This window comes from Coloeus monedula (assembly GCF_965178545.1).
Source record: "Coloeus monedula genome assembly, chromosome: 2".
Classification (NCBI taxonomy): Eukaryota; Metazoa; Chordata; class Aves; order Passeriformes; family Corvidae; genus Coloeus; species Coloeus monedula.
In genome coordinates this window covers 23,026,477-23,041,810 of record NC_138782.1, presented here as the reverse complement: position 1 = coordinate 23,041,810, position 15,334 = coordinate 23,026,477, and the positions used below count along the sequence as shown (strand labels likewise).

Below are 15,334 nucleotides of genomic sequence, written 5' to 3'. Positions count from 1 at the left end.
CTTAAGGTTTCATGACACACTACTCGGGGAGAACAAAAAAAAAGTTTATAACAAAGGTAGCCAATTAAAATCAAAATAAAGGTCACCCTGAAGAAAAAAAGTATGATTCCTGATCATAATAACAACAACAACAAAAAAGCAAGGTACAGTTTACTTTTCTATGACTTGCAGTGGCCTTAAAGGCCTTTGTGGCCTTAAAATCAGAATGTGTATATACAACATGCACCCACATCTCTAAATTCAAAGACATGAATAGGTATTTAGCTCTTTGCTGTATGCACATTGTTACATACAATAATCCACATGTCCCTAAATAATATATCAGACTGGTCTTTTAATAACACAGATCACAGTTTGTTGACTTTCACATGAAAGGACTTTTTTGTAAACCCTTTATTTCACTTTTTATCAACAGAGTTGCTGTGTTAAGGATGTAATATTCTAACAAAAAATTTTATCACATTTTACTTACTCTGAGATGTAGAACAATTTGAAAAAAACCCTCAAACACTTCAGTCCAGCACACAAATTAAAGTACAGTTTATAAACACTATAGCTACTCTTGATGTGCCATACGAGCCACTCACAAGAACTTTAGGTCTGATAACCTTTGTACACTTATTCATATTACAATTTGCATGCTCCCCTATACTTCAAATCAACTGGTTTAAATTATTTTTATTTTTTAATAATAAATTATTTTTATTTTCTACCAAACAACTAGTATACTTAAGAAAATGATTTCCTTTTAAATTCTAATTTCTCACAAAAGTAAGTCCTGGGTTTTAAAATATATGAATATATGAATTATTGATATGAATATATAATTATATAAAATTTGCCTAATTCCTATTTAATTATAAGCACATATATGTTTTTAGTATCTTCCTTTGGGAGGCATCCCAACAGGATTTGAAACACAATATAGTAAGCAGGGGACACAAAGCAGCGATAGGGTTTTTTAAAACATACAGATATATGTATATATAGACACAGCTCTGTGTTTGAAGATGAAGTTGTCACTGTATCTTAGGCTTACCCAAATTCTTGATCCATAAGCAACACTTACACTATCTCTTATACATAAGCAGAACAGACTTAGGCACTTGCACAGTTGCCCTAAGCAGCAGAAAAGTGACGTGCATGAAATGAGAATGGAACAATCCTTCATGAGGGAGAGACCAAGACTTGAACTTCCCAATGTTGCAAGTCCCAGTAATTCCCTTTTAGCAAGCATCCCATCCTCACTTTAATTATAACATAGATGGCTTTACTGCCCTTAGAGTTCATTGTGCACAATTTTACATCATCAATTTCAAAGGAAAAAGCATCCCTTCTTCATAGATTCTCCTTGTCCATTTATTGTTTAATTGCATGTTTTAAAATAAAGTCAGGAAATCTTTTCAACCCTGATATTGCAGCCACTTTCCCTACCAAAATTTCCAATTTTGAGAATAATCTCCTTCCCAGTTTAAATAAGATATTTCAATTGTGAAATAATTCTCACTGAAGGACTAGTCAGTACATGAAAACATAACCACTCGACGTTTTTAAAAAAATTAAAAAAAAAAAAAAAAAAATTTAAATTTCAAACTAACAGTGGTGTATCCATAGCAGCCACAGCATTCACTCTCCTCAGGCCACAGTCACATAGGGCAGGGATTGCAGTCAAGATAATTGCGACATGGCAGTCATTTCACTGAATAATTTCAAAACCTCTGAAATTAATACATTAATATCTAAGTACATGAAAGCTGTTATGATGGAATTTATTTCCAGTTTTAATATAATTTTGCAGTGTATTCTGCTAATTCCTTTGCTGTGTCATGAGAATTCCACTCCCAGCAAAACTTCCATGACAAAGAAAAAAGCCAGAGACTCCGTTTAGTTCTATAAAATAGTGTGTGCAAGCAAAAATTTGGAGGGAACAGCTAAGCTATCCAAAAAGCTTTCACAGCTTTATTTTTACACTTATGGAAAGAAAAAATACTTGTCATTCACACTTCCTATGACTAAGAAGCTGTCTGGTCCCTGGTTTTATACAAGAGCTTTGTGCTGTCCCCAGGAACTGACCAGCTCCCTGGCCACAGGTCACTGGCTGGTGTCTCTGAGCTTCACTGCTGCTTCTCTTTCAAAACAGGCAATTGAGATTTCACCTCTCTTTAGTCACTTCAAAAAAAACAAGTGTCAAAGTTTGTGGGAATTAAATAACACCCAGAACACCACATACTGCTGAATTTGGCTGAAACTGGCCAACAGCTGAGCATTGAGGATAAGGATGGATAAGCTCTGATCACAAAAATCTAATTTCCAGTGCTTAAAACAATCCTCCCAGGAATTCATCTTTGGGATCATTTAGATGCTGACATTTCAAGAATTTGGAGACTTCTCCTCCTACTTCTGAATCATGCACTTAAAACCTGGTTATTGCTGTGTTTGGTGTTTGAACACTCACACACAGAGATAAAAGATTGCAAAAGAAGTGTCACTTAACATTTTTAATGTGCACTTCAAAAACATGCTATTTTCAAATAATGTCATGTATACACTGAAACCTTCTGACTGGTTTTAGAGCCAAGCAATTTAACTTCCATTAAAAATTATCAGCTTCGTTTTGTTTTTAAAAAAATGAACTTCTAAAAAATTTGTCCTTTTTTTAAGAATTACTGAACTATTGCACTGAATACTACTGCACACATTACTGCATACAAAACAAAAGCAACTTTGTATACTTTTCATTCTTCCTCTTCCAGTAAGTGTTGCTGAAGGGGTTATCCAAGATGCTTTGTCAGCTCTTTGTATCTTATGCAATGTCATGTTCCCTTTTAAAATCTCAGCTTTCACTTTCAGGACTTACTCTTAAGAGGAGTTTGCTGGTTCTTTCAAATTCTTCTAGCTAAATGATCTCTAATAAAGGCACTACTGCATTTAAGTAAAGTTAGATTAAAACCAGTTAAAATTATGCACATACAAAATATTCTGATACAGTATCACCTGAGAGGCTTAGATATGGCAGATTTCTAATCACACTATGAAATGCAAGTTTTTTCATTTTCAAAGCTTTTTGTACTGCTGATCATTGAAAGAAATTCAGTAGAATGACAGACCATCACTCTACCATGTGCATGAGCAGAAAACCCTACAAAGATGAGAATGGTTTTAAAGACCATGTACTGGGGCCATAGACAAGCATTTGGAGTATGACTTGAGCAACTGCAGCATTTGGGGGTAACAAAACATCAAGCATTTTGAAGAGGAAGATCAACTTTTAAACAATAATGTTTCTTTTGTGAAAAGATTCAGACTGACCTGAGAGTAGCTCAATTCTGGGATTCTACAAGAGAATATTCTTACTGATCACTCTTCTCTCCATCTAAAAATCAGCTACAGAATTTTTGACTGTTACCCTTGTAGCATAACAGAAAGTCTTTTAGAAATAAAAAATGCTACAAGACTATGGAGATATGAAAATTTATGCAATGGTTCCTAGTTTGCAGGAGATTTTCAAACATCTCTCTTTAGGTCCCAAACTTGAAGGAGCAGACTCCAAGTATCATCAAAGAAGAGAGAAGTTTTCTAAAGGCTTCCTGACAGCACAGACTCCTAACCTGCATGTCAAAGGGAGGTGTCCAAAGTTACACTGGCTGCCCTGAAGGATGAGGTCTGCTCTAGTAATTAAGATGTAAGGAAAAATGTTTAAGGCTTGGAATTTATTCAGCTCTTTCAGCTGCTTTTTGTTCACAGGTAAGGGACAGAGCTGGTATGAAACAAAAAGACTTGGGACTTTTCTGACTATAACTGGAGTTAGTCACTTACCAACACTGCTGTTACAGTAACCAATCTAAAATGCTCTGGTCAAAATCACTCTCTGCATCTCGATTCTACCTGCCCAGTAAGGAAAAGGCTTAACAGTTTATAGATAACATGCCTGGAAAAATTCAGGGACACTAGTGTCATCAAGGAACTGATCAAAATTATATCTTTTAACATGTCTGTCTTGCTGACACCTCTGCATTCCGAACCTGGCATGTGGAATAAACAGAACCAGGCTTACCAGGCCCTGCAGTTAACATCCCCTGTGTATGGTGGAAAAATGACTTACACCTTACTGTGTTGTCAAAATAGTACTTTGGAAACCATTACCACTGTACTATGACTGCTGTCTGGAATGGATGGATGAGGTGTACTGCCAAAGGGTCATCATTCCTCCATTTTTCTAATAGTAAGCTCAGGTGTTTCTGAACTGTAAATTGGTTTTTGCATTTCGTAAATGATGTATATCCTTGGCAACCTGCAGACTTTTTATGCCAATGACACATCAGAACATATTGTCTAAATTGTGACTCTAAACACTGACAACCTTTCTGATGAATAGAGATAACAATCAAAGCACCAATGTCTAGAAATTGGAAAAACACTAAATTCTTGTCTAATAACTGTTACCAGTTGAAATATCCAGAAAAACCTGTGTTATTCATATGCATATTTTGTTATTCTTAATCTTGAAACAATTAGAACATATTATTTCACAAAACTGTTTTCTTGGTTATTCCTCTGCTACATCACTCTCTATTTTATGCTGAATTCCTTAACCTGAGCAACTAATATATAAAAAGTAGTGGATGTAAAAAAATTAAGTTATTAAAACAGATACTATTGATGCTAGAATTTTAACTCTGGAATTAACAAAAAATCCAAAGATTCCCAATACAAGCAACAGTAATAAAAGCAAACAAATATTATCCAAAGTTTCCGTAGAAAGGAAAAGAAAGAATAACCTGTCACTCATGTTCTCATCTGAGCCTTTTTGCTCCTCATATTCCATTTTGTCCTTATTTGCTTGATTCACTTCTTCATTTTCTATAACCACTCCTTCATCCAAGATTTCTGGTCCCTGTCGAGCTGCAGATACTTTTCTTTTTTTCACTTTGCTCTTGGAAAACTCTTGGTGTTGGTAAGATTTATTGTTATTGTCCATTTCTTGATCTCTGCTGTTATCCTGCTGTTGAGTTATTGTCAGTGCATTAGAGACTTCTGATGGCAGATCTATTGCCATGCGTTTTACCTTTCTTCTCCTGCGCAAAGTTCTGTTCCCCAAACTGTCCACAGCCAAATCTGGTTCGTGCCACAGAGGTCTTTTGCCTCTAATGTTATTTAAGTTTGAGGAAGGCCTACGTTTAGCAACCAACAGCTGGTCATCAGAATCACTGTGGTCTTTCTTAGTAGCATGATTCTCCCTGTAGTCTTTGTTTGATTCCTCTAAACTGGAATCAGAACCTTCACTTAGGCAGTGACCAGTCTCCCAGGGATGATGAGTGGTAAAGGAACGTCTTTTCCGTCCCCTCCTCTTCCTTGCCTGTCTCTTTAGAAGACAAGACACACTTCGAGAATGATCTCCAGTATCAGCAAAACCTCCTCTGGCTTGCTCTGAACTTTCTTCCAGTGCCGAGACCAGATCATGAACCAGCTCCTCCATAGTCCTACTGAAATGCCTATAGATTTCAAAGGGAAAAAAACCACACAAGAAAACAACAAATGAATTAAAAGTGTTAAACACAAATTACAACAACTTTATTTGGCAAAATCATTTTAGTCACTCTAGGCAAGGTAGAATAATCTTTATAGGACAGACATTGACTATTTCTGCCAAGACACAAAACTCTGCTAACCAGTCCTACGCAATTTGCAACTCATCAACATAAGTTCCTTTTAAAAGGTATCTTCCCAAACCTCTGTCTTGGAAAGAAGAGGCAGGTGGGGGGCTTCCTCATTTGTTTCTGGCTTCACTGTTATTGTTAGGTTTTAGTTAATCTCATCACATTTATATGACTGTCAGGGATTCCACATTAAGGAGTCCTGCTTAAGGCTTTCATTGTGATAAAATAATTTTAAGGATAATTATCTCTTGATGCTGCCTAAATGCCAAAATGAAGTTAAGACAGCAATCCTTGGATAATATGACTTTTTTCCTAGTAGCAACTAATTCTGTCTTTCCAAATGGCTGATATTTGTTTGATGTTTAAAAAATATCGATTCAGTGAAGTCATATTAAGTTGAGAGAATACCCAGCTTCTAGAGTATTAAATGCAAAGTTTCCTACCACATGTAGGCACTTGCATCCATAGAATCCCATGCTTGCATAAGGAAAAAAATCCCTAAACACAGTGTCAGATTAAGGAACTCACCCTTTTAAATGTTTTGCGCCTTCCTCTTCAAATTTCACTAGCATTTAGCATGTCTTTAACTCAATATGCTTCAGTAAGTTCACCCATGCATTACGTGAATGTAATTACAAAAACATTAAATGATTGCTGCTGAACTCTAATCCTTCTCTGAAGGCTGTGAACCTTCTCTATAAACACAGCAATCAGACTCTGACATCAAAACATCAGAGGACCCCTTTCCTTGAGGTAAAGCAAAGAATAATTTTCATGCTTGCTACTACATCACACTAACTGATATATATGGAAGACATTGTACATTCAGCAAATTATGTAGAGGACATTTAAAAGCAAGACTCTTCACTTTGTTTTACAATATAAATGGCTGGAGGAACCCATGGTAACAAGTTTTCTACACATACTCAGTGGTGCTGTAGATGTGGAGGAAACCTAGACAGATCACAGACAGCTTCTCAGCTGCCACTTAGCACAAACTCCCAACATCAAAGGTACTTAATGGTGATGGCTGAATGGGCAGTCTTAAATATTAATGGCAGAACTGAAGAACATGTTTAAGAAGAAATCCAAGCTGCTCATGAAATATCTTACCTAAAGAAGTTACATATATTCTCTTTTTAAACCATTTTCAGAAATACTTACTTTAAGCATTTCAATTGCAAGAACAATAAAAGCACAGAAAGTGGTACAAACAGAAGCTTATTTTGAATTCTTGAAACTGCTGCGTCATTTGCATTTATTTCTCATACTTATTTTTCTGTCCTGATGTAACCTCTAGTCATATTACTCCCTCAGTGATGTCTTTGGCTCTTAGTACAGCGGAATTATATCGTCTTGTAAATGGTGAGACAGCTCTGAAGAGTGCTGTACTTTCTCTGTAATCCTTTTGGTTCACAAGATGCTTAAATAGATGCGTTAGGCCATGTTTCTCCACGGCTATAGATGCAGTGGGGAGGACACTTGCCCCTTTAGCCTTCCTGTTAAACCCCATGAGGACAGGTATCCCCAGAGGTGCATGCATCCCAAATGAGGCGCCCTTGAGATTTAAGGGGCTTTTCTGCACTAGTTTAACAGAAGCCGTAATACTTGAACACACTAACTGCAGCACATTTGGGTTAATTTGAGACATCAATTCCCCCAAAAGCCTGCCCAGCCCTTCCTGCCACAGACTTTTGCATCTATGGCAAACTGATAGAAGTGGAAGTGCAACAAAACATGAACTTGTAGGCTTAAACCCATATTTAGCTCTCCAAATGAACAGATTTCTGCTAACCTGCCAGAATATGAACTAGCTTATATAAATCTCTTGCAGCCCACTCTCTTAGTGACCCTGCAACACAAAGCAAAAGGGAAAGAGAAGACAGGGACACTAAAGCCTTGCACCATAGTTTATGATAAATTCCTTCAATTCAGTATCCCTAATCTGTATGAGTAACTTTATCACTAAAATCAATGGAGCTCCTAGAGTGGACATACCAATTTACTCCAGATAATGGCACAAGTACGGTGGTAAAGTTGCCTTAATTCCACAAAATACTTCAAGATCAAACAAAATATATCCAGCTCTAATTTTTATATCTGAATGAAACTTGCCCTGAATTCCTCCTAAAATACTGCAATACAGATGGTGCCAGATCAAAAGATGAAACTCAAGAAAGGTGAACACCTTCAAGTGTTTTTGAAGTAAAGGAATAACAAGATTCTTAAAAGACTCTAAGCAGCAAAGGGACTTAATTTCCAGCAGATTATGACTTTGAATATTATGAACTCCTGCAATTAATCTTTTCTACTGAATATCAAGTCTTTTCATTGCAACTCCTGAACTAAGATTTATACAGGGCAGTGACCTTATTTGCCCTAAAAATTGCAGCCATGGTCCAATGTATAATACAACTGTATTACAACTCCATCACCTCCTCTGCAGATCAGACAAACTATTATTTTAATTGTTTCAACATGTTTCCTTAGGATGATTATGAGAATTACTTATCAGTGTGGGACAGTGCAAGCTCCTTTGCAATATACTGAGAAGGCAAACACAAACCACTTCAGCCTTCTATTCACACTGCACTTTCAACATGCCAGTGGTCCAGACTAAAACTTGTTCTCCTGAAAACCCAAAAAATCTCTTTTGCTTAATTTTATTGGTGCTCTCATTTCTCCTGCTAAAATTGAAGAAAAAAAAGCCAAAGGCAGCAGCAGTCAGCTAGATTTCAGATGAACTGCTCTAGCTCCAAAATTCGGGACCATATTTCTATTATAGCATTATTTATCAGACAAACTCAGCTTTGAAACTTTCTCTATTGTTCGCAAGCAGCTGTCAAACTTGTATTCCAAGCCTATGAAGCAATTTTAATCAGCGCTGCAGATGCTACTATAACAAAAATATTTGCATTTGAAACAAGTTGAAAAATAACTACAAGAAGTATTAAGGACATTGCCAGTGAGTATCAGCGGTGTTCAGTAAGATAAGAAATTTCAAAGGTTGTAACAATGAATGTAGAACAACATACTGAGGTACATAAAATATTAAGATGAGCCACAGTTTAGCATGACTCACATAAGGCTATAAAAATGCTGTTACAGCAACAGCCCACAGCCAGCAATAAACTGTAATGTCCTCACTAGGAGAGGATCCTACTTTACTACAAGAAAATGTAGTTTGCCTACAGTGACCTTTACATTTATCTGAAGCAATTTCAATGTAGTTCACCAAAGGCTGACTCATTTCCTCTCTAACCCATACCAGAACAGACCATGTAAGTCCCGTTTGCAGGAAACAGCATAACTGCTTTCACCTGCTCCAAAACATATCACACAGCTTCTGTTCAGTATCTACACTGAAATTGAAAATCCCAATGGAAATAATGGGCACTCACTTATTCACTTAAGTGAAAGTGAAATTAAGTATCATTTGTGTTCATCTCTCACCTAAAACACTTAACAATGTAGAGCTCTGACTGCTCACAAAATATTTAACAAACACACACCAATGGGAAAGTTAATTTAGTTGCACAGCTCTTAAGGAGAGGCATTATCTCTTGCCAAACCAACAGCTGCATTTATGTTTACTTTCTAGTTCTATGCCTTTTCCTGTTAAATAGGACTGGGGTTTCTTGCAGTTAATTTATGCGGCATCTGTGCCTCATCAGTTCAGAAAAGAACCATGAGTTTTGCTTCTTTCACCCACCTTGATCACAAGCTAAAAGCACAAGAAGAATCAAATAGTTCCTTCAACATTGAGATTATAAAACCTGACTTCCTATAGTCTTTTCCCATATGGATTCTCTGATGTCTTGTTACACAGCTGTACTCACAGTTTACCTTTATCTTCAGACAGGTACTAATTTGAATCCCATTTCTCCACCTCAGAAGTTATTTTCACAAAGCTTTAGAAACACTAGTTTTGAGATCTCTGCTTTATTATTGAATGCGACTGAAATTTGGATTGAAAAGGTACAAGTATTTGGGAGAGAGCAGTATATGATAAATCTCCCTGCCTTGCTTGAAGAATTTACGGATTCAAAAAAAGAGAGCTATCATGGTTATTGGGACACACAAATGGGGAAGCAAAACAAAGCAACACAATTAAGTTACAACTATCAAAAAGCTAGCAAGAGATGATGTAGATTAGGAATCACTGATAAACCTGTTACATAAAAGCTCATATTTCCGTTCTCCCAGGTAACAAGACAAGAAGAAATGGCCTCAAGCTGTATCAGGGGAGGTTTAGATTAGATATTAGGAAAAATTTCTTCACTGAAAGAATTCCACCAAACTGCCCAGGGAAGTGGTGGAAGCACTGGTGAAAGTGTTCAAAAAAACTGTGTGGATGCAGCACCTGGGGACATGGTGTCAGACTCTGCCTCAGAGGTCTTTCCAAACTGAATGATTCTATGATCAGAAACTGAAGTTGTGCCTAGACTATTTAAACTCCCCTGTCATTAAAAAGCCATCACTAAGAGATGGACAAAGCATCCAGTTCCACACTTATTTATGTCCTTAGTCACTACCTACTGGACAGCCAGGTATGCAAAGCTACACCACAAGCCACCCCTTCCATCCCATATCAACCACCACTGCAGAGCATAACAGCGACCTACCAAAAAAGTTCCATACTTTCCAACTTCTGAGGGTCCTCATTCCTGTAAAGACTAAGAGCCAACACATTGGCAAAACATTCAAAGTAAATCTGACCTGCAGATGAAAGAAACTTAATGCAAATGTAATTTTCATACTATAAAATTTTAAAATGTTGACAGTATCAGAAGGGACAGTTACAGAAATTAAATGGTTTTTACTTTCATATGAGATAGGATGGACAGTTATAAAAGATGAGGACTCTTGAGACAAACCAGGATACTATGCTGGAGCACATCTATATACAAAAAGAGAAAACCAACCCCCAGATCCCAGGCTATTTTTCATCTTCAAGGTATGCCAACTCCTTTTTTTTGTAATCTGTTACATATGTAAACAAAATAATAAAAGTATAGGAGAATTCTGAAAAAAAAAGAAAATTTATGGAAGTGACTGGTCCTCAACTAAAGCGTAGCAGGTTACTACGCTTGCTGGAAATGTCTACAAACTTTTTCTATATCAAATATGAAGCTCCTATATATTTGAATGCATACATTTACTATCAACATTTTACTCCTCCAATCACACATTATACATTAATTCTTGGAAACAACTCTGTATTTGAGAAACTTCTTTAGACAACTTCTGGAGTTTCCTTCACTTGTGCACCAGCACAGGCTCAGGTCGGACGTGCACAAAAGCAGCTCTGCAGAGAGGGACCTGGGGGTCCTGGTGGTGAACAAGCTGTCCCTGAGTCAGCAGTGGCTTTGTGACCAAGAAGTCCAAAGGTATCCTGGGGTGCATTAGGAAGAGCATTGCCAGCAGGTCAAGGGAGGTGATCCTGACTCACCACCCAACCCTAGTAAGGCCTGGAATGCTGTGTTCAGCTCTGGGCTCCTCACCTAAGACAGACACGGAGAGGGTCTATGAAGCTGATTAAGGGACTGGAGCTTCACCCTTCTGAGAAAAGGCTGAGGGAGCTGGGCCTGTTCAGCCTCGAGAAGAGATGACTGAGAGGGGACCTCATCAGTGTCTGTCAGTATCCGAAGTGAGGGTGCCAAGAGGATGGAGCCACAGTCTTGTCATGGTTCCAAGCAATAGGACAGGAGGCACCGGGCAGAAACTGATACACAGGAAGTTCCACCTGAATATGAGTGAGAGGACAGGTAATGTCTTTACAAGCAATTTGATGGGTGAAGGTATGGGTGTTAATGTCTGCTAACTTTGGGCAGCAGGTTTGTTGCAGAGCCCACTCAGCTTGACTCCTAAAACAGACAAGGATCTGCACAAGCCTGAACTACTGAACTTTGGGGTAAAAGGGAGGAATACCTGGTAGCCGGTTCAGGAAGGCTGTACCTTCCCTGTACCTCAGCCAATGGGGAAGGGAAGAGGGCAACATGCGGCCGGGAGCTTAGGATAAAAGGAGGCTGCGCCCTCCAAAACCGAGAGAGAGAAAACCCTGTGGGCGTGTGCCCCAGTGGGCTCTCTCCCTTTATTCGAATAAAGGTGCAGGACTCCTCTGTCTTCTTTTTGAACACAAACCCCTGGCATTTGTGGATTTTCCTGACATGACGAAGAACTTCCTGACTGTGCAGGTGACCAAGCACTGGAACAGGTTGTCCAGAGAGGTTGTGGAGTGTCCTTCACTGGGGATATTCAAGAATCATCTGGATGCAATACTGTGCCATGTGCTTGGGGATGACCCAGCTTGAGCAGGGAGGTTGGACCAGAAGACCCACTGTGGTTCCTTTCAGCCTGACCGTTTCAGTAATTCTGTCCTATACAATAAAAAGTATTTCAGGAATGATGTAATTTTATCACACCTATTATACTGCTGACCCCTCTAAAAATTAGGGCCAGGCTAACTTGCAATAAGTACATCTGACTTTTCTAAAACTCCTGCTTATCTAAGAAGGCACAACAATAAATACTATCAGTCTACTCATATTTAACAGTGAAAAAGTGTTCATTACAGAGCAATGGCATACAGTCAGAAAGATGCTGACATGAACTATGTTTAACAAGGCTCTAACACAAATGAATTGGTCAGCCAGAAATGAGATTTGGAGCAATTTATCATGAGAGGGAGCAATTCTTACAATCCCATTGCTGCCATTTACTGATATGCTTGCTCTTTTCAGAAGTATGACTTTGTTAATTAATTGTCAAGGTGCAGAATCACATGAGCTGTCAAATCGTGGTAATACGCTAAAGCACCACAGTCATTATCAAAAGAATCAAGAGTGTCCAGCAAGTATCCATACTGCAAACTATTCTTATATTGCCACATGAATTCACAATTTAAATGAAAAACATTCTGCTTTGGAGGTGCTTTACCACCCAAAGTGAAAAATTTTACTCTGAACTTATTCACCTCTTTAGGATCTTAATGTTTTTAGAAAGCACAAGTTCTTAATTTTCTGCATCAAGTATTAGACACTGTAAAAAATATTTTCCTGTATCCCACTCCAGTGGGCGTCCTTTAGCAGACAGCTTCTGAAATAACTTATGTAGAAGAATTAGAGAGCAGCTCTGAGGAGTGGTCAGATTGGTAATGGAAAACATTTCGATATTTTCCTCTGTATTGAATTCCTCTGAGCAATGTACTTGCATAAGCAAAATCATTACTGTCTGGTGACAATTACAGAATAGTATGCCTACACCTCATGCTGCTGAAGCCTACTCTAAAAGCCCCTGGAACTAAATTACTTTATGTGGACACAAAATAGTGAAATTTAAAGACAAATGACAGGTCAAATAAATAGTGAAGACTTTCACAGAATACAGATACATGTTTTGAATGTCTTAGACAATGTTTCCACTGTATACAGCATGAGTACTCAAATAAAAATACTTGTGCCACTGGAGTATACCTCATTCTCTGAAACATTCTGAATTACACCAACAGAAGTTAAGTTATATTTACACCAGGCAAATTTGGATGCCTAGCAACACTAGAAAACTTGTTCTAGCAAATAATTATCAGCTGGGCAAATAAAATCTCTCTTTGAAAGTTTTCTCATTTAGAAAAATGTAGAGAAAAAATACCCACAGAGAAAAAAAAAAGGTGGTATCAGAAAAAGTGGAGGAGAAATGGAGTTTTCTCTGTAAGAAAATGAAGTGCTAAATATTTTTGTTCCTTTTCCTCCCCATCCCCAGAAAAGAAACAAAGAAAAAGATGAAAGGAAATATATTTCGGATCTGGGAAATCTACCAGCAGGTATCTGTATGTGTAACATAGCTTCTAAAAGATGTTTATCAACATTTGACAAAAAGCCCCACAAACAAAACTCCATCACAATCCTCCCTGCTTCCATTAATAAGTGAAACGAGTGAGAAGCTACACACACCAGTTGATACCAAACATATCACAAGATACCAAACATTTCAGGAAGAAAATGAAAGGCTTCCCAGCTGGTTGCTTGGAACATCTTGTTTCCATCAAGTCTTTCCACTACCAATCTTTATATCTCCAAGGCCTATGAACAAAAATGACCTTTTCTATTCTGTTACTCAGCTTTCCCTCCTTACAGTGCCACAATAAAGACAATATAGCCTTTGGGGTCACTATGCTCACATATGGAATTACAAGAAACAGTAAATCTGTGAACTTTTTTGCAGAACTACCCACACTCTCCCTGCTCGATGGCTACAGCAGCACTTGTTGATTCTTGGTTCGCAATAGAAAAGCTTTAGTGCAGGAAACACACCGCACTGGATGCTCACCTGCGCACACTGCAAGGGCTTTAGGCCTTAGAGAGCCTACCACTACTAGAAAAACCCAAACACACAGGAAAACCTAACTAAGCTTGGGACAAAAGTTTTGATTTCTCTTTTGTCTGCTGTCCTTTTTTCCACAAGGCGTGAAAGTTTCTTCCTCCAGCCCACTGCTCGCTTATAGACGCTTATAGACGCGTCCAGCCGCTGAGACACGAAAGTGGCACTTCTCAGACCTCCAGCCCCTCGTTCCCCGGGGGCCTGGGGCGGGCACCATCATCTTCCCCCCAGCCTAAGGGGCAGCAGCGGCGAGGCCAGGCCGGAGCGGGGCCACCACTCGCCCCCCACGCGGCGCGGAGACGATGCTCGGATCCCCTCCCGCGGACAGCGGCCCCGCGCTCGGCCAGGGGCGGCGGACACGTGTGTCCCCCCGGGCTTACCAGCTCTTCCTCGCCGCCTGAGCTCGGGTCGGGGTAGGTTCAGCGACCCGGAACATGAACCCGGCGCCTCCCCCGGCCGCTCCCCGAGGAGGCTGGCGCCGCTTCGCAGAGACTGGGCGAGGGGAGGAGGGCAGGGGCCGGGGGCGGGAGGGCTCGGGCCGGGCGGGGAGGGCGCGGGCGGCCGGCTCTGCTCCTCAGTCCCCCATGATGAGAGCCCGGAAGCAGCCGCGGCACCGGAGGAAGCCGGACGCGACCACCTCGCCTCTTCCCCTCCCTCTCCCGGCCGCTGCCCAGGGACGCCGCATCCCCTGCAGCACCCCCGCCTCGGGTTCGGTACAGCTCCGCGGAGCTCCCGCTGCCCCCGGAGCGCTCTCCGTGCCTGGCTCCGGGGCCGCCGGTAGCAGCGACACCCCCGCGCCCCAGCGCAGTGGGACGGCCCCGTTGCCATGGCGTCAGCGTCGTGAGGGCGGGAGGAGGGAGGGAGCATGGCCGTCCTGGCCCGGCTTCAAGAGCGGCTGGCGGGTCTCCGGGAGGAGTATTTCCTTATGAAGAGGTACTTGGGCTGTGTCGGTGGTGGGGTGGGATATACTGCCTTACGCTGGGCTGGGGGGGATCCCCGCTCTCCCCGGCAACGAGATGGCGGCAGCTCCCCTGAAAACTGTGTCCAGTTCTGGGCTCCTCAGTATAAGAGAGACATGGAGCTCCTGGAGAAAGACCAGTGGAAGACTATGAAGATGATTAAGGAACTAGAGCATCCCTCTTACGAGGAAAGGCTGAGGGAGCTGGGCCTGTTCAGCCTCGAAAAGAGACGAGTGAAAGAGAACCTCATCAGTGTCTCTAAGTATCTGAAGGGAGGGTATGACGAGGATGAACCAGGCTCTTCTCGGTGGTTTCAAGCAATAGGACAAGTGGCAATGG

At 40.2% G+C, this 15,334-nt stretch overlaps 2 protein-coding genes across 2 annotated transcripts in view; one reads left to right on the top strand and one right to left on the bottom strand.

Moving 5' to 3' along the window:
• Window positions 1-14,539, bottom strand: part of GPATCH2 (G-patch domain containing 2) — a 117,359-nt gene extending 102,820 nt beyond the window's left edge. The window contains exons 1-2 of the mRNA XM_082277266.1: window positions 14,417-14,539; window positions 4,779-5,492 (exon numbers count right to left, since the gene is read on the bottom strand). Of these exons, the coding sequence (XP_082133392.1) occupies window positions 4,779-5,492; window positions 14,417-14,472 (770 nt within the window). The 5' untranslated portion in view covers window positions 14,473-14,539. The remainder of the gene's footprint in view (window positions 1-4,778; window positions 5,493-14,416) is intronic.
• A 347-nt stretch (window positions 14,540-14,886) lies between these two features.
• Window positions 14,887-15,334, top strand: part of SPATA17 (spermatogenesis associated 17) — a gene marked incomplete at its 3' end in the record, with an annotated part of 85,674 nt that continues 85,226 nt past the window's right edge. The window contains exon 1 of the mRNA XM_082276980.1: window positions 14,887-14,969. Coding sequence (XP_082133106.1) covers window positions 14,902-14,969 — 68 coding nt within the window. The 5' untranslated portion in view covers window positions 14,887-14,901. The remainder of the gene's footprint in view (window positions 14,970-15,334) is intronic.